General features: G+C 52.3%; 12 protein-coding genes across 12 annotated transcripts; 8 read left to right on the forward strand and 4 right to left on the reverse strand.

Annotated features, from left to right (window-relative positions):
• Positions 1-199: 199 nt before the first annotated feature.
• On the forward strand, positions 200-1,324 carry K460DRAFT_356651 (uncharacterized protein; the record flags this gene model as incomplete). Its single annotated transcript, XM_040931973.1, has 2 exons — positions 200-416; positions 474-1,324. The coding sequence occupies 2 exons, from the start codon at positions 200-202 to the stop codon at positions 1,322-1,324; spliced, it is 1,068 nt and encodes a 355-aa protein (XP_040785403.1).
• Positions 1,325-1,503: 179 nt separating this feature from the next.
• On the reverse strand, positions 1,504-3,197 carry K460DRAFT_287316 (amino acid transporter; the record flags this gene model as incomplete). The annotated part of the gene is made up of 3 exons (XM_040928952.1): positions 1,504-1,816; positions 1,864-2,255; positions 2,346-3,197. The coding sequence occupies 3 exons, from the start codon at positions 3,195-3,197 to the stop codon at positions 1,504-1,506; spliced, it is 1,557 nt and encodes a 518-aa protein (XP_040785404.1).
• Positions 3,198-3,674: 477 nt separating this feature from the next.
• Positions 3,675-6,425, forward strand: K460DRAFT_367784 (protein phosphatase PP2A regulatory subunit A). The gene is made up of 8 exons (XM_040933645.1): positions 3,675-4,091; positions 4,148-4,299; positions 4,347-4,838; positions 4,887-5,001; positions 5,053-5,197; positions 5,249-5,349; positions 5,401-5,738; positions 5,788-6,425. The coding sequence occupies exons 1-8, from the start codon at positions 3,926-3,928 to the stop codon at positions 6,118-6,120; spliced, it is 1,842 nt and encodes a 613-aa protein (XP_040785405.1). The 5' UTR covers positions 3,675-3,925; the 3' UTR covers positions 6,121-6,425.
• Positions 6,426-6,545: 120 nt separating this feature from the next.
• Positions 6,546-6,968, reverse strand: K460DRAFT_287820 (glutaredoxin; the record flags this gene model as incomplete). The annotated part of the gene is made up of 2 exons (XM_040929000.1): positions 6,546-6,703; positions 6,761-6,968. Coding segments are annotated over 2 exons (366 nt in total), but the record flags the coding sequence as incomplete, so codon positions are not given.
• Positions 6,969-7,357: 389 nt separating this feature from the next.
• On the forward strand, positions 7,358-9,934 carry K460DRAFT_367786 (uncharacterized protein). The gene has a single exon (XM_040933646.1). The coding sequence runs from the start codon at positions 7,684-7,686 to the stop codon at positions 9,781-9,783; it is 2,100 nt and encodes a 699-aa protein (XP_040785407.1). The 5' UTR covers positions 7,358-7,683; the 3' UTR covers positions 9,784-9,934.
• Positions 9,935-10,617: 683 nt separating this feature from the next.
• On the forward strand, positions 10,618-12,398 carry K460DRAFT_367788 (carbohydrate esterase family 8 protein). The gene has a single exon (XM_040933647.1). It carries the CDS (start codon positions 10,890-10,892, stop codon positions 12,318-12,320), a length of 1,431 nt encoding a protein of 476 aa, XP_040785408.1. The 5' UTR covers positions 10,618-10,889; the 3' UTR covers positions 12,321-12,398.
• Positions 12,399-12,660: 262 nt separating this feature from the next.
• On the forward strand, positions 12,661-13,671 carry K460DRAFT_314534 (uncharacterized protein). Its single transcript, XM_040930281.1, has 2 exons — positions 12,661-13,026; positions 13,074-13,671. Exons 1-2 carry the CDS (start codon positions 12,739-12,741, stop codon positions 13,230-13,232), a joined length of 447 nt encoding a protein of 148 aa, XP_040785409.1. The 5' UTR covers positions 12,661-12,738; the 3' UTR covers positions 13,233-13,671.
• Positions 13,672-14,606: 935 nt separating this feature from the next.
• K460DRAFT_396315 (cytochrome P450) lies at positions 14,607-16,809 on the reverse strand. The gene is made up of 3 exons (XM_040936096.1): positions 16,099-16,809; positions 15,702-16,045; positions 14,607-15,655 (listed from the first exon to the last, which is right to left on the reverse strand). Exons 1-3 carry the CDS (start codon positions 16,437-16,439, stop codon positions 14,751-14,753), a joined length of 1,590 nt encoding a protein of 529 aa, XP_040785410.1. The 5' UTR covers positions 16,440-16,809; the 3' UTR covers positions 14,607-14,750.
• A 470-nt stretch (positions 16,810-17,279) lies between these two features.
• Positions 17,280-17,949, forward strand: K460DRAFT_135123 (uncharacterized protein). The gene has a single exon (XM_040926705.1). The coding sequence runs from the start codon at positions 17,475-17,477 to the stop codon at positions 17,823-17,825; it is 351 nt and encodes a 116-aa protein (XP_040785411.1). The 5' UTR covers positions 17,280-17,474; the 3' UTR covers positions 17,826-17,949.
• A 78-nt stretch (positions 17,950-18,027) lies between these two features.
• On the forward strand, positions 18,028-18,964 carry K460DRAFT_290030 (uncharacterized protein; the record flags this gene model as incomplete). The annotated part of the gene is made up of 2 exons (XM_040929168.1): positions 18,028-18,568; positions 18,627-18,964. 2 exons carry the CDS (start codon positions 18,028-18,030, stop codon positions 18,962-18,964), a joined length of 879 nt encoding a protein of 292 aa, XP_040785412.1.
• A 790-nt stretch (positions 18,965-19,754) lies between these two features.
• K460DRAFT_314541 (uncharacterized protein) lies at positions 19,755-20,516 on the forward strand (the record flags this gene model as incomplete). The annotated part of the gene is made up of 3 exons (XM_040930282.1): positions 19,755-20,080; positions 20,157-20,364; positions 20,417-20,516. Coding segments are annotated over exons 1-3 (468 nt in total), but the record flags the coding sequence as incomplete, so codon positions are not given.
• A 693-nt stretch (positions 20,517-21,209) lies between these two features.
• On the reverse strand, positions 21,210-23,850 carry K460DRAFT_407234 (uncharacterized protein; the record flags this gene model as incomplete). Its single annotated transcript, XM_040937049.1, has 2 exons — positions 21,210-22,895; positions 22,960-23,850. 2 exons carry the CDS (start codon positions 23,848-23,850, stop codon positions 21,210-21,212), a joined length of 2,577 nt encoding a protein of 858 aa, XP_040785414.1.
• Between the last annotated feature and the right edge of the window lie 796 nt (positions 23,851-24,646).

Genomic DNA, 24,646 nt, shown 5'->3' on the forward strand with positions numbered 1-24,646 from the left:
TAACGACCGGGTCCGACGAGTTTGGCCCTCCCCAACTGAAAGGATCTTGATGAACTGCTAGAGTACGTTGCAATCGCTCGTCTTGGTAGTGAAGTACCGGCCGTTTGGTAGAACGATGGGAATTACCTTAAAAGCGATCGGTATGGACCTCCACTACAGTCCTACAACTCAACCTCTAATCGAAAAGATGAGTGCCACAATGAACGCTACCGGGTTGTCGCGGGAGTATATTGCCGAGGACAACAGTGCACCGCTGCTAGGAACTAGCATCGCTTTCCTCGTCCTAGAGACGGTGTTCATAGCCTTGTTATACACTTCCCGATACCTAGCGAAAGGCGAGAGAGCGAATTTGTCGATGGAAATCCTCATGACACTGACGTATATTGTCTGTGTGTTAAAAATCACAATTGCTTTGTGTACGTCACTAGCAACCACCTCGCACCCTCTATCACATGCTGACGATACATGAATAGTGTTGGTAGAAATCGGCGGTGCAGGACACCATCTCATAACCTTACAACCACCGACAATCACGAACGCGTTAAAGCTCAGCACAGCGCTGCAAATTGTCTGTCCGCTTACAACCTCGCTTTCAAAACTCGGGGTACTATGTATGTTCCAACGAATCTTCGGTCAGACATCCAAGTGGTACCGCATTACCATTCGAACAACCTTCAGCCTCGTCGTTTCAATCATGATCGCCCAGATCCTGATTCCATTCATTAACTGCCGCCCTTTCTCCAAGACGTGGAATCCCAATCCTATGAGTCCGGGTAGTTGCGCGATTCCTGGACTCTCACTTTGGCGATTTCTGGGCATCCCGAATGTCTTCACAACACTGATCATTGTCGGCATCCCCGTCCCCGCTTTGGCTAAGCTGAACGTCTCCCGTCCGGTCAAGGTTGGTCTTGGAGTCGTGTTTAGCGTATGCATACTTGGCATTGTAGCAGCGATCATGCGTTTCCAGTCTTTCCTTCAAGTCACGAATTTCAACGATATCACCTACGAGAACGTGAAGCCACTATGCTGGACTATTGCCGAGTCAGGTATCTATTTAGTAGCAGGTGTCATGCCAACGCTGAAGCCACTATTGAAAAAAATGTTCGCGGGTACGATTTTTGAGAAAGTGCTAACTGGTAGTACAAGAACGAAACAATCCGGGAGTTGGGGAAATAAGAGGTTTAGTCGGATGTGGGTCAGAAGGGAGCAATCGGTGCTTGCGGTGACGAAAGCGCATAGAAGCCTCTCAGATGCTAGTGAGGAGGGAGTTGTGCTTGTCAAAACGGAAATACCGAAGATTAGCGCGGCTGTTGAACGATGGTGATGGTGAGCATACTGATAGGTGGTGAGGATCTTGAGGACGACTGATGGCTTCGATGAGCATAGCGATACCCTCCTCGTAAATCAATAATGATAGCTAGGACCATTGCGAACAGCTTGTAAGACCATAATTCGATATGTCAATGCAGTGCGTTGCGTCTATTTCCGCTTCTCCTCTTGCCTTCACCTGCTACGAAGCTTGCTTATTATGGTACCAGCCACCAACAGACATGCAAGCACTCCGCTTTGAACCGGTGCAAACATGGCAGAACGTATTATGACTAGCGTGCCGACAACTACGAATGTGATGGGGAGGGCAATGTTGGTGCGGTATGGCCGATCGAGCTGAGGTTCTCGACGGCGGAGTATGAGCAGGCCAATGACAGTGCTTACATAGAAGACCCATTCAGCCATACCAACAAAAGTCAGTAGCGCTCGGAAACTTCCCGTGAGAATGTAGACTAGGGTCACGATGAGAGCCAACAGGTTCGCATATCTGAAGTCTAGATTAGCTAGGTTAATGATGCGTCTCAGGATACTTACATTGGAGCATCGAAGCTTGAAGATGCACAATCGCCGTCTTCTTCTGACCGCCAAAACATCGGCAGTCCTCGCTTGCTGAAGATTGCTGGCATATAGTGTCGCTGGGATGCGGCTAATGTCAGTCTACCCACAGAAAAGACATTGCTTGTGATAGAGCCAGCACACGAAACGGCAACTAGGATCGTAACAGCAATGCCCGCAGGCCGACCTAATAGAGAAGTCGCAGCAGCAACGGCCACAGCGTTATTTGTACTCAGTTTGTCCCACGGCACGAGGATGTAATAAGCAACGTTGACAAGCTCAAATGAAACGAGCACGACGACCATAGCAGCCTTGATGGCCTTTGGAAGGGCACGGCCAGGATCCCGAATTTCGCTCGCAACGATGTTGGCCTAAGTGGCTTTGTTAGTTGAAATCAAACACCGCTAGTAGCTAAGACTGAGCGAGACTGTATGACTCTGGCATGCATCAATAAAACTCACATTGTCCCAACCGTCATACGCCCATAACCCTCCGTATATGGCCGCACAGTAATTTCCGTAGCGATCCCATGCGTTCATTGATGTCCAGTCGACCGTATGACCATTTGACACGGTTGATCGAGTTTGGAACCAGTTTTTGGAGTACCAGTCACTGGACCCCGAAAGAGAAGAATGGGGGTTTGCGATGTGGGCTATGACTGCAACGATCCCACCAATGACTATTAAACCCACGGTGGAAAGCTTGAAGATGGTGAAGGACTCGCTTAACCGCATCGTAAACTTGGTGTTGATAGAATTGAGCAATACCATGGACACGAAGGCGAAAGCCGCAATAAGCTTGAGAAGGCCCGCGTCCATTGGGCCGTGGGCACTAACAGAACTGACTGATCCTATCGATTCTGCGATGACGATGCTTTGAATAGCCATAGAGGACGGCTTAACTGCCATAATATAGATCCAAGCCATGAGGAAAGCAGCCGTGTCGCCGAAAATATGCCGCAAATACTCTTGCATTCCTCCATTAAGAGGCAAAGAAGCACCCAACTCCGCAAAAGATGCGGCTCCTGCCCATGAAAGCAAGCCCCCAAGAACCCAGACAAGCAGGGCGGCACCGGGTGATGGTACATGGCTATCGACCTGGGCTGGTGAAGCAAAGATGCCTGAACCTATCTGGAGTGTGACAAGTACAGCGAACGCATGCCGTGTGGTGAGTTGTTTTGGTAGTTGCTGAGTAGTATGTGACACTGAGGAGGTACGTTGTCCGAGAAGTGGTTCTGTTTCCGGGGCGTTGGGTCTTGGTGCAGTCTCCTCCTCCTCCGCCTCCACTCGGCCCACAGCTTGACCGCTGTCCATGTCAGAATGAGCTTGGGGTTGATTGGAGCTTGGCAATTCCTGGGTATTATATATACAGTGGGGAGATTCACGAATCTTTTCGCGTAACAATTGCTTCTGTTGTTTCTCGTGGGTGCCTCACGCTAAGAGCGGGGTGGGTGACGAGACTGACGTGAAGCTAGCGGGCAAAAGCAAGCATTTAAAACTGGCAGAAACTGGGACTCTTCATGTTTGAATGGGGCCAGAAGCAACCCAGAGGAAGGATGACTGATAGATAGCGGAGCAAGACATGTTTTGTGGGATCAGATGGTGTGGCGGGGCGTGTGGCTGAAAAGCTTGGACGCTACTTCGAATCGCCAGAACTCGCACTGGCAAGCGCAGCCCACTATTGCCCATGAACTATACCACTACGACATTAACCAAGACACGACCCCATCCCGGCACCAGAAACCACCGAATCGAGGGCAGACAGCTCTTTCATCTAATATTCTCCCTACTCAAACCTCCCGAACTGCTGTCGCCCCAGGTGCCCTGACACCCCTCTTCGCTTCCTCGCCAACAGCAGGTACGTCAATACGACGCCGCGCTCGACCTCCCCACCCCGCAATCACAGGCTCACAACTTTCCAGGGCAAGCCAACATCAGCTTTCTCTCCTAGCATTGCTACTTGCTCCTTGCCCTTTGGATCCACTGTGGGCAGCCTGTAGCCTCGACCACGCCTCTCCGTGACCCGACACAGTCCCTCCACCATGGACGCAAATCAAAACGATGAGCTCTACCCAATCGCCGTTCTCATTGATGAATTGAAGCACGACGATGTCATCCTGCGATTGAACGCAATCCATCGCCTCAACACGATCGCTCTGGCGTTGGGCGCCGAGCGGACACGGGAGGAGCTCATACCCTTTCTAGACGGTGAGGCGCTGCCTAGACACCAGCTTGTAGCATCCCCAGGCTAACGTACTATCTAGAGTCGGTCGAGGATGAAGACGAGGTGCTAACGGCACTAAGCGACGAGCTGGGCAAGTTCGTCGAGTATGTCGGAGGCCCAGAGCACGCGCATGTGCTCCTCTCACCCCTCGAGAATCTTGCGGCGATAGAAGAGCCTCTCGTTCGGGAGAAGGTGCGAACACAACCTTGCCGGTTTGGTTACTTGGCTAACATGCACAGGCTGTCGAGTCACTGAACAAGATCTGCGAGGAACTGTCGCAGCAGCAGATCGAAGATGCCTTCATTCCCCTCGTCCTGCGCCTGTCTAAAGCCGACTGGTTCACCTCCAAAATCTCCGCGACTGGTCTGTATCAGACGCCGTACACCCGAGCTACACCCCCCTCGCAAGAAGCGCTCCGACAGCACTACGGCCAGCTCGTGCACGATGACACACCGATGGTCCGGAGACAGGCAGCGAATAACCTCGCAAAGTTCATCAAGGCTATGCCGCCATCGATTGTCATTGAAGAAATGATCCCGCTTTTCCAGCACCTTGCCGCGGATGACCAGGATAGCGTCCGGCTCCTGACAGTCGACATCCTTATTGCTATTGCAGAGGCAGTGCCCAAGGAGCAGCAGTCGAGTCACGGCGTCTTGTTGACTGCGCTGCGGAGTCTGTTCGAGGACAAGAGCTGGAGGGTGCGATATATGGTTGCAGACCGATATGAAAAGGTAGCTTCATTATCTTTACAAGACAGCACCCAAGCTAACGCGGCCCAGATTGCAAAAGCGGTCGATGAGGAGGTCGTCAACCGAGACCTTGTTCCAGCGTTCGTAAAGCTGCTCAAAGACACAGAGGCGGAGGTTCGCAGTGCGATCGCGGGGCAGATCCCAGGTACGTTGCCACACGTTAGCGTCTATGTGCTTCACTAACGGTCATCGCAAGGCTTCTGCGCGCTTCTTGAACGCGAGACACTTCTACACGACGTCATGCCCAGCATAGAGGAGCTGGTCTCTGATCAATCACAACATGTCCGCGCCGCTCTTGGCACCCAGATCAGTGGGCTGGCCCCAATTCTCGGGAAAGATGAGTACGTTGGTCCCCACACGTGACCATGTACCTTCATACTAATCTTTACTAGGACCATCTCACACCTTCTTCCGATGTTCCTACAAATGCTCAAGGACGAGTTCCCTGACGTAAGATTGAACATCATCTCGAAGCTCGAGTCTGTCAACAATGGTAGGTCTAGTGACTTTTTCGCTCAAGCACGCAACGGCTGACGTAAATTAGTTATTGGCATTGAACTTCTTTCTCAGTCTCTTCTTCCCGCAATCGTGCAGCTCGCCGAAGACAAGCAATGGCGCGTGCGCTTGGCCATCATCGAATACGTTCCTCTTCTTGCATCGCAACTAGGTGTTAAGTTTTTCGACGAGAAACTCAGCAGCTTGTGCATGAGCTGGCTTGGCGACACAGTCTTCTCCATCCGTGAAGCGTCGACCCAAAACTTGAAGAAGCTTACTGAGGTATTCGGAGTCGAATGGGCCAATGATGCCATCGTACCAAAGGTTATGGCGATGGGTCAGCATCCCAACTACCTCTACCGGATGACTACCTGCTTCGCCGTCTCTGTGAGTTGCTCAACTCGATTCTTTTCGTGCTCCTGCTAATGTCAACTAGACCCTCGCACCGGCGCTCAGCCTTGACGTTATCGAGCAATCTATCCTACCCATGATGGACAAGCTCGTCAACGACGACATCCCCAACATTCGCTTCAATGTAGCCAAGTCATACGGCCAATTGATTGCCACACTGAAGCAACTACCAGAGGAAGGCACAGTCATTGCTCTTGACAAGGCAGGCACACCCGGCCAAGGTTGCCAAAAGGCGACCGATCTCATCACCAAGAGCATCCTACCGAACCTGGAGAAGCTGCAGCAAGACGATGATGTGGATGTCAGGTACTTTGCCACCACGGCAGCGCAGAGTTTTACGGAAGCAATGCAGACCTAGGAGGTTGTGATGCATCCAAGAAGCCGCGTTATTGGAATGGGATGAAGACACGATAGGCATTCACGTTCACGCATGTGCATGGGAAATGATTAGGATAGAGGAGAGAGGTAGAGAAGAGTGAAGCCTAGCTTGCTTGGTCATTTTGAGGGTGGCATGGTGCATTGTAGCGAATTGAAGGCTTTAAGTGCCTGGGCGGAAAGTAGTTGGGTGACATCGAACATAACCAACAAAATTACCCTGTTAGAATCATGATCATGTTACGTTGAAATGCATTATCTCGGGGTCCTTGTACTTTTTCACTGTGCGCTTGCCAATATGATTGTCAAAGTTGTTTCATTGATTTGTCTGGCTGAAAACTATGCCAATTGCTAGAGCGAGGTCCTAACCATTCCCTGCGGGCTATGCTACCACGAATTCAGTTTCGCTTAGATGGCACCGGCATCCTGGAGCAGGTTGGGCAGCTGCTTCTTCTTTGCCTGCAACTCTGAGTTTCCGCCAATGTGCTTTTGTGCGATGAAGATGTTGGGGACAGTCGTCTGGCCGGTAATATCGCCGAGGGTGGACTGGATAGCCGATCCGTCATCTAAATGCATCAGTCAGCCTCTATTCTATACAAAGCCAGAAAACAGTGTCTACATACCAACCTGGTCCAACTCGATGGCGTAGAACTTTGCGCCTTGCTCAGAAAGCAGCTGCTTGGCCGCCTTGCAGTACGGGCAGTAGGACTTTGAGAAGACGGCGACGGGGTTCTCGTCGATGATGGACTGGACCTTGGTCTTGGTGGCGGACATGGTGGCTGGGCTGTGGGCGCGGCTGAAGAAGCGCGCGAGGAAGGATATGGTTGCGGTTGGGGCCGAGGCCTTGTATGTGTTTTGGTTGCTAGTATAAGGGTGAGTAGTTGTTTCTCGTAGTAGACGTTAAATATAGAGCAGTCGAGCAGCTACTCACCTTGAGGTTGTTGCGTTGAGCTTTGAGCGGTGGAGTGTAGTTAGAAGAAGAAGACTACAGCGAACAGTGACTATAGTAGGTCGAGATTTGGAATTCGTTAGCAGATGCGCGCCCCGCAGCAGAGAAGGTGGCCAGCAGATGATGCAATCGCTCGCAGATGATTCTCATTAGAGTAGTTTTGCCCCTCGGAGGTAGCCGGCGATTGTGGAAGCAGGGCTACGCTGCAAAACAGGCGTAGTCCGTTTATATGACGAGTGCTTGCGGCTGATGCTGCACTCCAGGGTCCAGATTCCAGACTCGACAGCCAGATCTGAGGCTCTTTCGCAGAGAAACAACTAATCAGCAAAGCGTCAGACACTCTTCGCACAGCTCGGCAGGGCATGAAACATGGTTGGAAGTGGTGTAGGACCATGACAGCGCGGATATAAGCAACGGGTTGGCGCGACTTCCGATTCCGAGATTGAGCGTTCCGCGACATTCCACTCGGCGAGCTTTATCAGCGGTCTCTCTGACTTCAACCTTTCTTCGCCGGCTCGGCACTAGTCCTCACAAATCGTCCTTTTTTGAAGCGTTCAGTCAGCCTTTATATCGTATGCGCGCCTCTCTCGACACGCGATGACGTTCTCTGCCGCCGGCTCAACCGCCTTTTTCGTCCTCTCCCTTCTCGCCATCACCACCCTCGTCCTCCTGCTCCTGCGCTACTATCTCCCCCTGCGCACAACCCCCGCCTACGTAGTCCTACCCGTCTTCCTCGCGATAGCACTTCCAGCCAGCATCGTCGTGCTGCTTCCCATCGATCTCGCGAGCAGCGCAGGAACAGACACAGGCGCAAGGGGGATATGGCTTAGTGACACAGTCGTGTACAAGTCATGGCGCGTCATGTACTGGCTGACTTTCGCGCTGACGTGGGCGATTCTGCCCATGTTGGGCGAATACTGTGATTCGGGATACAGGGAGCCAAAAAGTAGGATGATGTATGCGCTGAGGAGCAATGGGCGGTACTGGCTCATCGTGCTGGCGTGCAGCATCGTTGGGTCAATATACATCATATTGTGGAATGGGTTCGATAGGGAGACGTTCAAGGGCTTGGTCATGGCGCTGGCGTATACATGGGGCCTCATTCTCGGCATATACCTGATGGGCCATGGGTTGGTAGCGTTTCCGCGAAGTTTGTTCCGCTACGCGAGTGTTAGCGAACGGTTAAAGAGGATACAGAGCCAGGCGCCAAAGGTCCATGATAAGTTGACCGAGGCGCTGGAGAAGCTGGATCAGTATGAGTTCCAGGTTGTGCAGCTAAAGCAGAGGAAGAACGCGACTACGAGGGAGTTTCAAGAGTGGATCGATGAGTTGGCGGAGAAGGGTAACTTGCCGGAGAATAGGGCAGGTATAGTTGGACGCACAAGGACGACGACTGTACCGCCTGTCATCACAGAGAGGTACCTCGCGGACTTGACGCGAAAGCTGAAGAGAGCCCGACATGCAAAGACTCGGTTTGAGATGGAATGGGACCATATCGTCCGAAAGGCGGTCCGGACACAAGCCATCCTCGACTCGAAAGGAAGCCAACGCCTCGAGTTCAAGACATCCTCCTTTCATCCATCGCAAAACTGGTTGGATCGTTTCACACTTCTCACGCCATACACGCGCTACCAACTCCACGTCCACATCATCCCGGTCCTAACATACATCACCTGGTTCATCACCATCCTCGCATCCATCTCAATCGTCTGGTCTGAATGCGTCCGCGAAGCGCAGGACCTAGGCGGCCCTAAACTCTCCATCATCGGCTGGACCGTTGTACACCGACATGACTCAGGTCGCTCGTCTATCGGTTTTAGTAGTCAAATAATCGCCACCGCATGGCTGTGCTACATGTGCATATGCGCTTTCTACAGTCTCACCGAAATCAAGATCTGGGGCAACAGGGCGTTGGTTCGGCGCAACACGTATCAGGAGAGCGCAACATGGTATGGATTACAAGTTGCGAAGTTGACTGTTCCACTCAGTTACAACTTCCTGACCATGACGGATAAGAATATCTGGAAGGGCACTATGTTTTACAAGTTCTTGGGCAGGCTCATTGTGCTCACACCACTTGGTCAGGGATTTTCGGCATTCTTCCCAATCTTCATCCTTGTACCTGTTTTTGCTACGGCCTTTGGGCTGTACGGCAAAATCAAGAATATCTGCGGTTTTGGAGACCTACTAGAGGACGAAGACGAGGAAGATGCTCAAGGTCAACATGCAGGCACTGGATCGTGGCGTGAAGGACGAGCCTTGATCGAGCGGGAGATCCAGGGTGCAAGTGGAAACGTACTAGGCCTTTCACAACGCAGCACAACGTCCCCGCCGAACGAGCGGTACACAGACAATCCATCATCATTCTCGACCAGTGCAACAGCTGCCGCAAACGGCGAGCCAAGCACCTCTCTCCCTCCACGAATGACACGGCCCGAACGTCGTCGCCCTGTGCTCGAAGACGACGACGAAGACTCCGGCAATTTCTTCGAGAACTTCGCCAGCAGAATGAAGAACACTTTTGAAACCAACGACTTCACATTCACACGGCCGAAGTGGCTAGGTGGCGATGAAGAAGAAGGTGATGGTGCTAGGCATAGCAGAAGGGCACCGGGTCAAGATGCGGACGAGGATCGAAGCACTGGGTTCATGAGTCTGTTTGGTGGAAGGTCAGATGAAGGGAGACTGAGGCTGTAATATATGCATTAGAATATCGGGGGCAAGCATTGGGTTGGAGTTTTAACGATGTTTTTTGGCTGTAAGAGGCATATAACTCTACTCCTGTGCGCTGTTGAAGCGCAATCAAAGTATTAACAAGTAATTATTAATAGAGAGATGGGTTTCGTGTTCATGTCCTGGTGCCACTTTATGTCTGCTACTGAACGTAGAGTTTCAAGAGCTCCAACTGAGATGGATGAAGATATACACAACAGGCCACCCACTCTCACTCCGCTATATTACTATCTAGCTCTACTAACTTACCAACACCAGGTCTTACTAGATCGATATCCTTGAAGGCTAAGAGTTACTAGACCCTAGCTTAATTAGTGAAGTATATACTAAACATTTTTGGAGTTGTTAGGCTCGGACTTTAATCTTCGCTACCAGAGATGAACCAACAACGGCGTTGGAATCGGCCCATCTCTTCGACCTTCATAGCGCGGCATCCCAGTCTTGACTCAGGTTATATAGATTCATCGAGAATACCTGGTGGGTTGCCGTCCATTCGTAGAGCTACGACTCGCAGAGCTACGACTCGCCCTCGTAAGCAAAGATTGCTTAATCGCACGTCGTCTTCCATCGGACCAATCAGTATGGCTGTCAATATCTCCGTACCTAGCTACAATGCTTATACCTAGACTTTACGCTCAATGTTCCTATTGAGCAATGAATATTGTTTTCAATATTCGTCGGCGAATTTATGAACTAGTCATCAGCCGGCTATCAAGTCCCGAGAGATATCCTGAAGGGATTTAGCCTGAGGGGTAACGCTCTTCACAATACAGTGTCAATTAGCAACGCCGTTCGCAAGTCTTTACCCCGAATAGTCTCAGTTTATGCTGTGATGTCATCGCGGCTCATTAATCTCAAGGTGTCATTGGAGCGATAATCTTGTCACGGTATTGGTTACTGTCCATCACTTGTTATTTGGCCGCTCAATCCACAGAACCCCCCGGTCAGGAAAGGGAGCAGAATCCTACACGGAAGAATGATGCATTTATATGAAAGTGTTCAGACTGACCAGTAACTTGCTGGAACAACAGTCTCTGTTTCATCGACATCTCTGACAAGTAGCTGGCAGAATGAGGACTCTCGCACTGATCGCCGGACTCGTGTCACTCGCGCATTGCACCAAGAGGAATACTCTTATATCAGGCGTCGACCTATTTCCAGCAAACGGCGCGAAAGATGTCAACCCGGATACGCACCTTGTTCTCACGTTCCCCTCATCACCGGTCATTGGCTCCTCGGGCAACGTAACGGTCTACGATCTCGAAGACGGACGCCTTGTTGACACTCTCGATCTCTCGATCCCTTCGTCTCCAAGCCCATACGGCAACGGCTCAACCAAAGCAAACTACAGTGACTCCACCACCTACCAATCGAACATCATTGGCGGGATTGATTTTTATTTCTACCCTATCATTGTCAGAGATAACGTGGCTACAATATATTTGCACAACAACCGGCTGGACTACAATCGAACATATTCCGTTACTATAGGTCCTGCGGTCCTGAAATCATCCGACTACAGCTTCAATGGCATCACCCACAACTCTTCATGGACCTTTACAACGAAATCCCGAGGTCCCGCACCAGGAGTGAAAGAAGTAACCGTGGCCGCGGACGGTTCAGCGGACTTTAACACCGTCCAAGGCGCCATCGACTGGGCCCCAAGCAACTCTCTAGCAAAAACAACTATCCACATTAAAGAAGGCAACTACGAAGAGTTGGTCTACTTCCAATACAAGTCCAACCTCGTTATTCGCGGACAGTCCCGCAACAAGACTATCGTAGGCTACCCCAACAATTCCGCGTTCAATCCTCCAAATCGCCAAGGCCCCTCACGACGATCGGCTTTCTCATTCAAAGGAGTTGCAGACTTGCAAATAAGCGGGTTCACTATCACTAACTATTACCGTGGCCAAGCTGAAGCACTCCTCATCGATGGCATACGCGTCATTGTCGATCGGATGAACCTAAACGGCTCAGGAGACGCTCTTACTACGTACGGGACTGCTTACATAGCCGACACAACGCTCTGGGGTGACGGTGACACGATTCTGGGGTACGGCTCCGTTTTCTGGAAGAACAGTACCGTCATTACGAGAGCAGGTCCTGTTTCGTGGACGAGAACGGGACAGGGCGTTCATGGGAATGTCATGCTGAATTGTACAATCATTGGGGGGCAGGGGAATAGCACGTTTGCGCGCCTTCCAGACAATAAGGGTGGCGTACAGGCGAATTGGCCGTATGCAGAGATGGTGCTGCTGAATACAAAGACTGGCGGGATTGCGCTGGAGGGATGGGGTCCGGTTCAGGGGCCACCGTTCGATACGTTTCACTTGCATCTCTGGGAGTACAATACTATGGGGCTTGATGGAAAGGCGGTGGATTATTCGCATAGGGTGAATGTGTCGAGGCAGCTGACGTCGCCGCGGGATGATAGCGTGGTGGAGAAGTATAGTGACCCAGCTTTTGTTCTTGGAGGGTGGACGCCGGTTGTGTCTTGATTGGACATCTTGTGCGAGATTGTGAGCGTCGGCATCCTCCATTGAGCACTATGCAGAAGCGCTGACTACGAAGCGATCCAATTATGCATTTTAGCTAAACTACAGCGTCTGCCTAAATGACGTTTTTTGTGCTCTTATTATTTACCTGACCCCATGTGCAATTGGCTCCATGATTGGCTATTTATCGTTATAATAAGAAGATGTAGACGCGCGCGTGTCTTGACATTGGTCTGTATGACCTTGAGCGCGTACGCAAAGTACCAATCACACTGCGCATTTTGGCATACAGTAGTATATTTATAGGAGGTTATGTTTCCGTAGAAGTGATGAATCACTACAACGCATACATAATTTCACTATATTTGCAAACTGAATACACAATAGGATGTTAGGATAGGCAACTTCTCGGGAACAAATAATGAGCGACTACACGTTGTCGATCGGCATCGAAGGAGACGGAGAGGATCCTAATCATCGCTCGCACTGGGGATTTCTGATCTACCGTCCAGAAAATGAGATCGGCACCCTTCTGCACGTCCAGCTCCTTTCGTTCGAAGGGTTGATATACCAATACGAATCTCGAACCGGGTATCCCTTAGAGAGCCAGACCAGCGAGGGCCGAGTGCTACTAGGCGATATTAACCCCTCGAGGTACAACCAAGTTGTTCAAATCATATCCGGGGAACCCGCACCTAGGAATAACCAGGTAGGTGTTTTTTTGTTGAATAGTAGCCCAGGCTGATTAAATTCAAGGATCGATGTCAAGATTGGATATTGGATTGCGTGATAGCGCTTGAAGCCGAAGAACTGCTTCCTGCGGCCACCTCACAATGGGTTGCGAACCTTGTCGGAAAGCCATCTAAGGGGGTAGTAAATTTAGTCGGAGACAGATGGATCCCGGCTAGGAGATAATATGGACGGGAAGAAGTATCAACTACACTGAAGCCTCGCTCAAATTCCGCAGAAATCATGCGTTCAATTGTTGCCGGACTGCCGAGATTTCGACTCGAAATACTCCGTTCATATATGCCTTGAACCCTGAGATACCCAAACCATGGCTCCGGGGCGGAGGATGGAGAGGGGTAAAACGAAGCGAGTTTATTTTGGTTTAGAGGCATTTGCATGTGCTAACGTGCAAGTCCCAACAATATTGTAGCCCATCCATCGTACCCCAGGAAAGCCCGGTCTCGGTTAACAACGACATGACAGTTTTGCAAAGCATGTCGAACGATGTGAATTGAGTTTGAATAGCTGGGACGGGGGCCGGGCTACCCTTGCATAAGCGAGCTTTCGTCAACCGTCAGCAGGCGATCAGACCACATTCGAAGATCTCGACAGAATCCCAACTGTTGCTTGCAGTCACCAAAGTAGAAAAAGATCTTCCTTGCATAGAATCAGGAGCAAAGAACCTATCCAAGCAATACCAAGGAAATAGATCTTCAGGCCCCCAACAATCAACACCGTGCTTCACAATCTCGCCCAGAAAATTATGTCGACAGAGCGATTGGAGACTCGCAATTCAATGGCGTTGCAACGCGGCCATGACGTGGAGCGGCAGGGCGCCTAGCTATCAGATATCTTGAATTCACTGCCGCCACAGGGTCAGAGCTGTAGAGCGGATCGGATTCATGTGAGCGACAGACCTCGGCAACGGCGACTCACGCAATGTCGGTGCATACGGACCGAATGCTATCGAGAAAGATGATCATATATGCGTCTTCATATGACGACGAGGATGTAACGAAGGAACTCGGGATCAGCCGATGTTAGCACCATAGCTACGGTGAACGGAATGCCACTCCCGAGAGTACCCAGTCAATTTCACTGTTGGATTTTTGATGCTTGCAAGACATGGAAAAAAACTCTTCCATTTCTGTAAGCAACGGATAGCAACCGACCCTGCAGGTGTCAGACAATTGACTCACTCCCAGGCTACTGCGCAAGCTTGCTAGCTTTCGACGCGCATTCAAACAGCCAAGGATGGCGACACTGGAACCCACACTAGCTTCAGGTACAACCAGAAAGGGGTTTGTACAGTTTGGCGAAGACGGATTTGGTGGCGGGGCAAGGAAGACTGTGAAAGCCGATCAAGTAGCACCGACAACAGTTCAGTCTTGTAGTGGAGTCTATCCACTGTGCGTATCCACCCCATGAACCTCAAACGTAGCGGTGCTCCGCCCCGCTCCCTTCCCTACGCCGCCAAGCGGCTACTGCTACTTGCCGGATCCTAGGTCGCCATCCGAATCATAAAACGGCAATACCTTGTCAAGCCATGCCTTAGTATGTCCTCGTATTGCTAGGGTATCGCGCCATCCACGTGCATTGTCCCGTGCGTTATGATGTTCACAGCAGCGCTATCATGTATGCAGTAGGCAAAAGGTGGTTGAATTTTGAGTTGAGATGACAATTTGATTTTCGTGCGATGTCTATCTACCACTTCACAGTCGCCAACGCCTTCGCGTCACTCGGCTCCCACGGATACTGCAGTTCCGACTGTTTGATCAACTTCTCATGAACCTCACTCCTCGGTTTAATGATGGCACGATACGGCACTGGGTGGCTGACGACACCTGGCTCGAACTCTAGTGCTGGCTCCACCGGCTTCCCGTTCGCGTCGACTGGCTTCTCGATGTTGAAAACCGCTAGCACCTGGGCGATGGTGATGAACAAGGCGTTGTCAGCGACATAGCGCCCTGGGCACACACGACGACCGTATCCAAATGTCCAAGTGCGCGGATCAGGTTCAGCCTTGTGCGTAGGCGTGTCCAAGAAACGCTCTGGGCGGAACTGCTCGGGGTCGGGGTAGACTGCCGGGTCGTGAGTGAACCACCAGTTGTTCGGGAGCAAGAGTGCGCCCTTGGGAATGCGGTAGCCTCGAATAGTATCCTCCTCAGTGCTGGAATGGGGCAGTGCCATGGGTGCAACTGGATGCCAGCGATGTGTTTCGTTGACGACTGCGTCGATGTATGGCAGGGTTCCTTTGTCGGCACTGGTAGGTAGACGACCACTTCCGATGACGCGATCGAGCTCCTCTTGAGCTTTCTTCTGAACATCAGGGTACAGGGTCATAACCAAGAAGAAGGTCATTAGAGCGGAGACAGTCGTGTCGGCGCCGCCGAGGTACATGGACGATGCAGACCATTTGTGAAGTTGCTCCATCTCAGGAGTAGAATTCTCGATAGCCTGGGACAAAAATGACGTCTTGTGTTTTCCTTCGCGCATTTGCTGCTTGACGAACTCGTAGGGCTGCTCGGTGGTTTGTCGTAGTTGAGCAGTCATCGCGCGGGCGGTAGCTTTGAACCCAGTACCCGGCAGCCATTCGGGGGCATATCTCACTACATTGATTAGCGAGTGTTCAATTTCGACTGATAAGGAACTTACAGAAAGGCATAATGTCTACAGGCCATTTTCCAGCAACCGTTGCGTCGGCGAACTCATGCATAGTCTTGCCCGCCATATCCACGAGAAGATCTTTGCCATGCGGCTCTGCGTTGTAGCCATAGGTAATCTTTAGGATAACTGCTCCAGCTTCCTTCTTGATGTGATCGAACAAGTTTTCCGGAGAAGACAGAAGATTGAGGAGAAAATGGACAGCCTCCTCCTCCTGAACACGATCGAACACTTTCAGGGAAGTGGTGCTGCCCGCAACCTTGGCGATATTCTTCCGGTGAAGCTTGAAGGTATCCGTGTAGCCGCTGAAGGCAAGAGTGTTCTTCCATCCAATCCTATACATCTATTAGTATTGCACCTGCCTTTCTGCCATAGCATTCCAACGTACATATCACTGCTGAAGACCATGTGCGGACGAGCAGAGTGAAGGGCCGCCCGGTCTCTGAGCATCTCGATTGCAATCTGTGCATCGTTGATAATAACAAACGTCTGGCCGAGTACCGTGATAGAGCTAATGGGGCCATATAAATCCTTGTGCTTCAGCCAGTGGTGGCATTCAAGCATCCCAGGTTTTGGCAGGTCGTTGACATTACCAAGCAGCGGCAAGCCCTTGGGACCTGGAGGCAGTGGCCGGCCGCGACCATTGTTCGACTGTGTCAAGCGATTGATTACATACGCAACAACAATGCCAAAAAGAGCAAACAGCCCAAAGGTCGATAAAACCGCCATGGTGACTGTGGAGAATCAAGAGGTCTGAACCTGAAGATACAGAAAGAAAGAAGATTGGAAGGTCAAGTAAGACTGAATTGCGGCCCAATGTTTTTATCAAATAGCTGCAATGCCTATGGACCCCTAAACTCTAGACCGCTTTGCCAATACCAGGGATACTCACTAGCTTGCTGTGAGTTTGGCGGACTAGCGGAAGGCGGCTTGAGGCGAGCGTCCGGCGGAGTAGGTTGACACGAGCGCCCCAGCAAAGGTAGGTTGGGCGAACATCAAAATACGAAGGGCAAAAAGTTCGGCGAACGGCTTAAAGGGGGAGACGACTGAAGGGCCACTCTCTTCCTCTTGAGTATTTTGACGTGCTTATCATCGGCGGGGTCATACTTGGAAGCTCGAGCATAACATGAGATATAGCTCAAACTTCTACCCCCCTCCCCACCCAGGGCTCATCCTTGGTCTGTCGCACCTGGTCAGATGCAGCATCTCCTGCATGAGAATAATCAAGTGGAGAATGAAGTATCGGTCTGTGCCATTCGCATCGCTAGTCGTGCAATTGGTTAAGCAGACCTGGCCGTTTCCTAACCGGGGTCTACCGCCACCGACGCTAAGTTTTAGTACTATAACGCACGCATTAAGTCTCGCGGCTCCGTAACCATGCCCCCGCGCCGCTCCCGTTCATGCCGCGTCGGGCATTATTCTGAAGATCCTTTCGTGAATTGAGTACCCGTAAACTGCCGACGACGCTACTCTTTCCTCTTCACCTTGGCGGTGCATGAAAAAAGGGCCGAAGCTTCAGGAGCATGGCCCTCAACGCGGCTGCGATCCTGATTCAGGAGCCCTGTTAGGCTGACTCTCTGAGATGCGTTGCCTCTTGGAGCAACGGAGAGCAGATCCTGTTCGTTCTAAGAAGGAGTTCTCGCTCTGATCAGCGATCGCTCCTCTATGCCAAAGGTCCCCATTTAAGAGTGCCTCGACGTCGTGTATGCACTAGACGCCACCAGTTCACAACTCCCCGATTCGTTTCTTTGTTCAATTGTTACAATGAGGCTCTTTGGTGTGTTCCTTTCGATTGCGGCTCTTTCAAATGGCATCCTGGCGCAGGAGAATTTCGTAGCACGATTGCCCAACTGTGCCGTACGCCTACTTCCAACGCACCCTTCTCCAAAGCGACTAGAACTGACACTCCAGTCCAGGCAAAATGTCTTGCTGCTACCTTGCCCACATCGACATGTAAGCCCACAGACTTGGCCTGTCTCTGTGCCGATGCCAAATTCATGGCAACGGCCGGAGCCTGCAATGCGGCCAACTGTACTGTCGTTGAGGTGCTACGATCGACAAACGAGACGTATGCTGCCTGCGGTATTCCGATTCGCGACGAGGGAAAGACCTTGACAGGAGTAACGGCATCCTTCGGAGGCCTGGCCCTGATAATGGTGACCATGCGTCTCGTTGATCGAGCCGTCTCTGCGCACGCGAGGCTCGGATGGGATGACTTGTTGATTGGGCTATCAGGAGTGAGTGACCACATCTTCTTCATTGAACAAAAGTAGAAGCTGTACTAACCCCGTGTTCCCCGTAGTTCACATCTATTGGGATGAATATGCCTGTCATCGTGGCTGCTCACCACGGCTTCGGACGAGACATGTGGGGAATCCCACCGGACAAGATCACCGCCGCCTTGAAATGGCTGTACGTTGCCTATTTCATGTACATGATCGCAGAGTGCTTGTGCCAGCTCTCCCTCCTGGCTTTTTATCTGCGCATCATGACCGACCGCAAGATACGCATAGCAGTTTGGATCCTATTCGCCTTGACCGTCTCCTTCGGATTAGGCAACGCCTTCGCCATGATCTTCCAATGCACGCCCATTCCTATGTTCTGGGACGGGTGGAGGGGCCAGATGAAGGGATCTTGCATCGACGTGCAATTGTTTGGATACGTTCGAGGAGCCATTGAGATTGCCCTCGACTTGGCCATTCTGACTATGCCACTGCCTATGCTGTACAAGCTGAACATGACGCCAAAGAAGAAGATGCAGATCATGTCCATGTTCTGTGTCGGTTTCGTCATCACAGTCGTCAGCTGTCTCCGACTCAGGTCTTTTGTCAAATTTGCGCAGACGCAGAATCCTACCTGTAAGTTTACCTTTCTACTGAACAGCGACTTCCAACAGCTAACAACTCTCTGCTTTAGATGACAACACCGCTGGTCTGTACTGGTGCGCAACCGAATCCAACCTATTCACGGTCGTCGCCTGCATGCCTGCAATACACGCAATTATACACAAGATGTTGAGATCCGTCCGCGGTAACAGCAACTACGCAAGCAAAGGCCACTATGGAAGCAAGGGTGGACAATACGACCTTCCAAGCAAAGGATCGTACTTGCGTCAGACGTCAGGAAAGGGAGAGCGCCAGGGCTCTCTGCCGTTTGGCAAAATCCAGAAGTCTACGGATGTGACCATCTACCGTACTGAACGGTCGAGTTCGGACATTGAGCTGGTCAAGCACACGCCTCCGGCGAGCACCTGAACAAAAGTACCATTATCAAGGCCTCAAGCTTTTGAGGCCTAGCTTGTAGAATTGCGCAACGCTGTATATTTAGTTAGAATAAGATGTGTTACTGGTGCCATTTTACTCTTCATTTCGGACGCGGGAGTCTCTTTGGTAATGGTGAAACGGTGCCTAGGTGATCGTCAGAGAGCTTCGCGGAAGACATAGTGCCGTGATCCGAATACTGCACTTGTACACGCAAGACCGGCCCTACAGACGACACGCAGAATTCAGAACACCCAGGACATGTTCAACCAACTCTTAACATGCCAAGAGACGACTTGCAGACGACGTTGTTTACTGGGGTTGGATGGGGCATTTCCGGCGTTTCTCATAACGCAATGAGGCACAGCGATTCGCGAATACGAAGAAGCACCGTGGCGTAAACCGAAAGCTGAACACGTAAGCAGTCTACGCACAGCCACTGCTATCGTATCTCGTCAGTCTTCCACCCCCAAACCCCCCCAACCCGAGGCCTAGACCCAGTGATCGTCGCGCGTGCGATTTAACGCATCACGACCTCGCGCCGTTGGCACCGTTGAAGCAGCCACACAGACGTCCAGAACGGCCGTTAGGAAGGGAATAGGTGTTGTTGAGGTGCGCATGATTGGTTTGGTGAAGACTTGGTAGAGGAGTTGAAGTTGGCGGAATGACGTATGGGCGCGGGAAAGCCCCCCCACCCACTCCTGCACTGGCAAGGTTTGGATGGTCGCACCGGCGGGTCACAAACCTGCAACGGTGATTTCAGATGCGGTGGCTGATGAGATCACTTGTTAATGATGATGCAGGTTGAAATTGGATAGCGGGAAGGCTAGTATATAGAGTTGGGTTTGCCTAATATAGGACCTTCACATGCTCGACACGTCTCTCACCACTTCAACACTTCTCAAAACTCCTTAACTACCTTTGGAACTAGACTTTCAGACGACTTCATCATGACGGACAACAACACCAACAACAGTCAGCAGAGCAAAACGTACAAACAGGCCGCGGGCGAGTACTACAACAAGCAGTACGAAAGCTGGATGCCCTGGATCGAAGACAAGTACCTAAGCTGGTTCACCAAAGACAACAAAGCAAGCTACGCTACAAAACGTGCGTCCTCCTCCCCTTCCCCCTTACACCAACCAAACCCCCCAGAAACAGAAGCTAACACCCCCTCGACGGTTAGAAAACCTCGACAAAACAAAAGTCACAGGCGTAGACCAAGTCGACAACCTCCAAGACGGCGTAAACAACCTTGTCGCAGGCCAAGTGGGCAAAGGCGGCCTGGCCCAACCCCTCGGCGACGCCTTCTCCAAGGAAGGAATCAATCGCGCTGAGCGAGGCGGCAAGGATGACAAGGGGCGTGGTGTTGAGAGCCAGGGCCCGTTGGGAGGGTAGGTGTGCCACCCATTTGGTGATGCGTGGCGTGGCTGACGAGTTGGGTAGGTATGGACAGAGTGCTGCGGAGGGTGTAAAGGGCGGTGTTGGGAGTGTTGCGGGCGGAGCGAAGAGCGCGGGAGGATATGTGGGTGGGTTTCTGGGCGGGAAGAAAGAGGACGGTCAGAATAAGTAGGTTAGTTGGTGGATGCAGGGAAGATGGAGACATGGCATGGGGGAGGGAGGGAAGACGATAATATGATACCACGATCGGACTCGGATATATATCTTGTCATAATGAAACACTTCAGTTATCCAAGGTCGCGATTCACACTGATCCACATCGAGGAAGGAAAACGTCGTCAAGAGAAGATTGCTGAATATATACATAAAGTGCTGTCCAGCTTTGCGGAAAGAGCTTGGTATATACTGAAGCTACGTCATTGAAACGCCTACCATCCCGTGCAAACTCCATACTGCCCTTGATACCCGATGCTGTAAGTACACGCTAATGCTCCATGCGTCTATTGAAGATGCTATCGTGAAAAAGTCAACCGCCTTCGTCTTCGAGGCTCTATTCGCAATCGTAGTCAACGGCGCGAGTCTCTACGCCAATAATCGTATCGACCTTGCTGTATCCCCCCAGAGAGTCCGATAGATGCTGAAGTACTCTGCATGTCGAAATGTCTCCGTACAAGTAAAATCAAATCTTGGCCAACGCTCACAACTTCTTTTCGTAAAATGCGTATCGACGTTTCGTGTGCTGGGCGCGGCCCTGTCAACCGCCGCGCGAATAGTAAACTGCCTTGTATCGTTCCGATCGTCAACAGACGCTCAAGACTTGCAATACTGCTTCATCCGCTCACTCTCCAGTACTTGATCCCCTCATCCTCCTTCCCAGGCTCACGCTGCGGCCAAGATCAGCTATGCCGCCAATCGAATTTCTGTTGGGGTTACGAGCAGCGCTAAATTGTGCTTGGGCTCGCAAACCACCCGACATCTGCTTTTCGTAGGCAGGGGAGCTTTCGCGGAAGTCGTAGCGTCTAGGGCCGTCTCTGTAGAGTAAACTGTTCTCGTTCGTGACACCTGTCACTGTGGGTCGACGAGCTAGTGGTGTGGGTTGAAGCGCAGGCGACGGTTGCAGCTCAGGCATGGGCTCCCGTGAAGTGTATTGCCTGCCGCTGCTGTACCTATTTTCCCCTAAAGAGCGAACGGATCTGAAATCGCTCATGGCGCGGGAAGGGGCTCGTAGTGTTGGGTCATATTCTTCGTCATCATTCATACTTTCACGAGTCCGATGGAAGCTTGTGCCAGCGCGTTGCAGCCGTGATGGGGTTTCTCTGTCGTCAAAGGCTTGGTTGCGGTCTCGTTGGCTCCCGTTCACGTCGCCAGCGAGCATACTCGACCTTCGCGCCTCGATTCGCGAAAGCGCTCTGCTGGGGCTGACACCTGATATTGTGTTGCTCTCGGGTTCTATGCTCTGCCGAACGGTCGGTGAATCCCCGTTAATCTGCACACTTGGCCGGCGTGATACTGTAGCTGCAGACGTTCTCAAGGCCGGACTCGCAAGATCTGTCTTGTTGTTGTCGCACATGGCTATGCAGAGTTCTGTCAAGCTGCGGCAGATATTGTCGGCTTTGCGGCGAACCTGGCGATCGGACGTACCGGTGCTACCAAGAATGGAACTGGCGGAGTGGAATGTGCCCTGGGGTCCTGCACTGCCAGTCATTTCCGCCAATGTAAGTGCCTCGGATGCTGTTGCTTCCAATGCACGGTACACAGAAGGCAAAATGTGATGTTTCGCCTTTGCAAGCGCTTCACGCAGCAAAGGATGAATCCTGATGCCCGTGGGCGTCTGGGTCTCGACTGCTGACTCAGGGGGAGATATGTTGGATTTGCGCTGCTGCTTCGGGGACGATGAGACTGTTGTGGCTGACGTGTTTGCGGTTCGAGGGCGATCGGCTGCCGCTTGAGACATGATGGCGTTGGAAGTGGCCGGGATCTTGCCTCCCATCTTCTCAATCTTTCGAATGCGCGTTTTGAGCTCGTCGAGTTCGTCCCATACCGAGGCTGCCGGTCCCGTGGAACCATGGGACTCGGTACCGTCAGCGCGAGATGCCGTCTCATACGCTGGCTCCATGTGGGGTGTCCTAGAGTCATCACGGGAAGACGAGTAGTTTAGGTTGGAGGGCCGGTAGGTTCCTGTCCGAGCAGGGGGTGTGAGAAGCGTGTCTGGTTGCGATGGCCGGCGTTGGAATTGGGCGAGGAAGTCGCGCGGGGAGAGCTCCGTGTCTTTCCGTGACGAGAACGAGGCCTTGTGAGATAGTTCAGGAGGGCGCGTCCGGGGAGTGGAAAGGGCTGGCGAGGGCGAAGATCGCTCTGGTATATTTCTGGACGAGGTGGGCAGGTGCGATGCGCGGCGCTGGCCGCTGGACCGGGGCTCGGCTGAGGTGGGTATCCGGGTTGTGATGGGTGTGGTAGAGGGGGTGTATACAGGCGAGGGAGCGGATGGGAGGGACTGTCGTCCATTGACTCGGGCCAATCGTGACTGCGATGGTCAGCTTGGAAATAGGGAAACATGGCTGTGTTCTGTAGTCGGGCACGTCACTCACTTTTAGTCTGTCCATGCGAGCTGTTGGATCCACTGGACGCGGCCTGGGCGCGCTGTCTGCGGCGACCTTCATGAAGAGGTCTTCCGTCTGCTCGCCATCTGTACTTGAGCTGTCCTCGTCGTCATGCCTGGGGTCTCGCAACTGGCCGCGCGGGCCTGGCTCGTACTTGGACGACTGGTACATGGAGCTCGCCATGGGTTGCGCGGGCCGAGAGCTGCTTGTCGAGTTTCGTCGAGTCACGGCGGGGGCGGGCGTGTTTGCTTGCTGTTGTTGTGGTTGTGGTTGTTGTTGTTGTGTTTGCGGGGCGTCGCTCGCAGCTACAGACTCTCGCCGTCGGGTCGACCTCTGCTTCTGCGAGCTACTTCCACTTCCACTGCCACTGGATGGGACCAGCCCGAGCTGCACGAATTGCTGCTGGGCAAATGCAAAATCGGCCGGGTTTTGGGTGCTGCGGCGCGCAATGTCCGAGTTGCCGCGTGTGAGCAGTGTGACGGGCGGTCCACGTGAGTTGTCTATGCCATGGCCACTGTGGGACGCTGGCGGTCGTCTCGTCCCCGGCGGCGGCGAGCGGGGGCTCTGGGCTGGTGTGGCCTGGGGCTGTGGGGAAAAGTACGAGGGCGAGGTCGCTGCAGAGGCCGAGTAGGGTGCCGTGGGTGTGGAGGGGTTGGTGGTGCGTCGCGACCGTGAAGACGCTGAGGGCGCAGTGGAGCTCGTCGAGGGCAGGCGCAACAACGACGGCGGTGCCTCGGGCGCGGTGCTGGTACGCTGGAGCTTGGGCGGCGCTGGCTGCGAGGTCTGAGAGGTCTGAGAGGAGGATTGGCGCTCTGCGTGGTGGTGATGGTGTTGTTTCTTTGATCCTTCTCCAGATGACTTGCGAAAATGGCGGCGCATAGCTGCAGGTTTTCCCAAGGTGCGCTGGCACACACACACACACACACACACCAGACAGGGTTCAGCGCAGTACAGTCGCAAAGACCATGCTCGGCGCCTTATGGTTGCTAAGAGACCCGCAGTCTTACGCAGAGCCGTCCAAGGTTTCGCATGCTCGCTCCTGAATGTCCGTCCCACGCAAAACGACGGCTCTCCCGCGCCTGCGACGCTCACGCTTGGATAGCTTCCTGACCAAGGACCGATTCGTTGCTAGGCGGGCGGAACTACTATCTGCACGGGGCGTCACAATCCCATCCCATCCCATCCCGTCGCAGCAAATGAGAGGCCCGAGGCCGTTCCCGTAGCGATGGAAGTGACGTGCAGCTGGACGGGAGACGTCAAGGTCCTGGGGTGAAGTCTGTCCAGCGATTTGTGTTGACTTCTGCTGGACTGAGTGTCATCGCCCTGCCTGCTCGAGTCTTCAATGAGGCCACAATGGCTGCTCAAAAGATGAAACACGGCAGGGCATGGCCATTCTCATGTTTGATCAACAGCCCAGTGTCCTGACCAGGTCGGCAATCATGTCCTAGATGCCGCCAGCCGTGGTAAAAGCAAGAATTGGCTTGTTGTGATAGTACTGCATTGACAAGTTTTCGATGCAACTCCGGGGGTTTTATCACCAATCAATATCTAAATCAGTGATAGTGCAGACAAGCAACGCCTCTCCAATATCATTTTATACAATTGACTGTGCTGTTGCTGAGAATCTTTGTCCAGCCTGCTCGTGAACTGGTTCCTGCATGTCCACTCCACACCC

Source organism: Cucurbitaria berberidis (assembly GCF_010015615.1).
Source record: "Cucurbitaria berberidis CBS 394.84 unplaced genomic scaffold K460scaffold_4, whole genome shotgun sequence".
Taxonomy (NCBI): domain Eukaryota; kingdom Fungi; phylum Ascomycota; class Dothideomycetes; order Pleosporales; family Cucurbitariaceae; genus Cucurbitaria; species Cucurbitaria berberidis.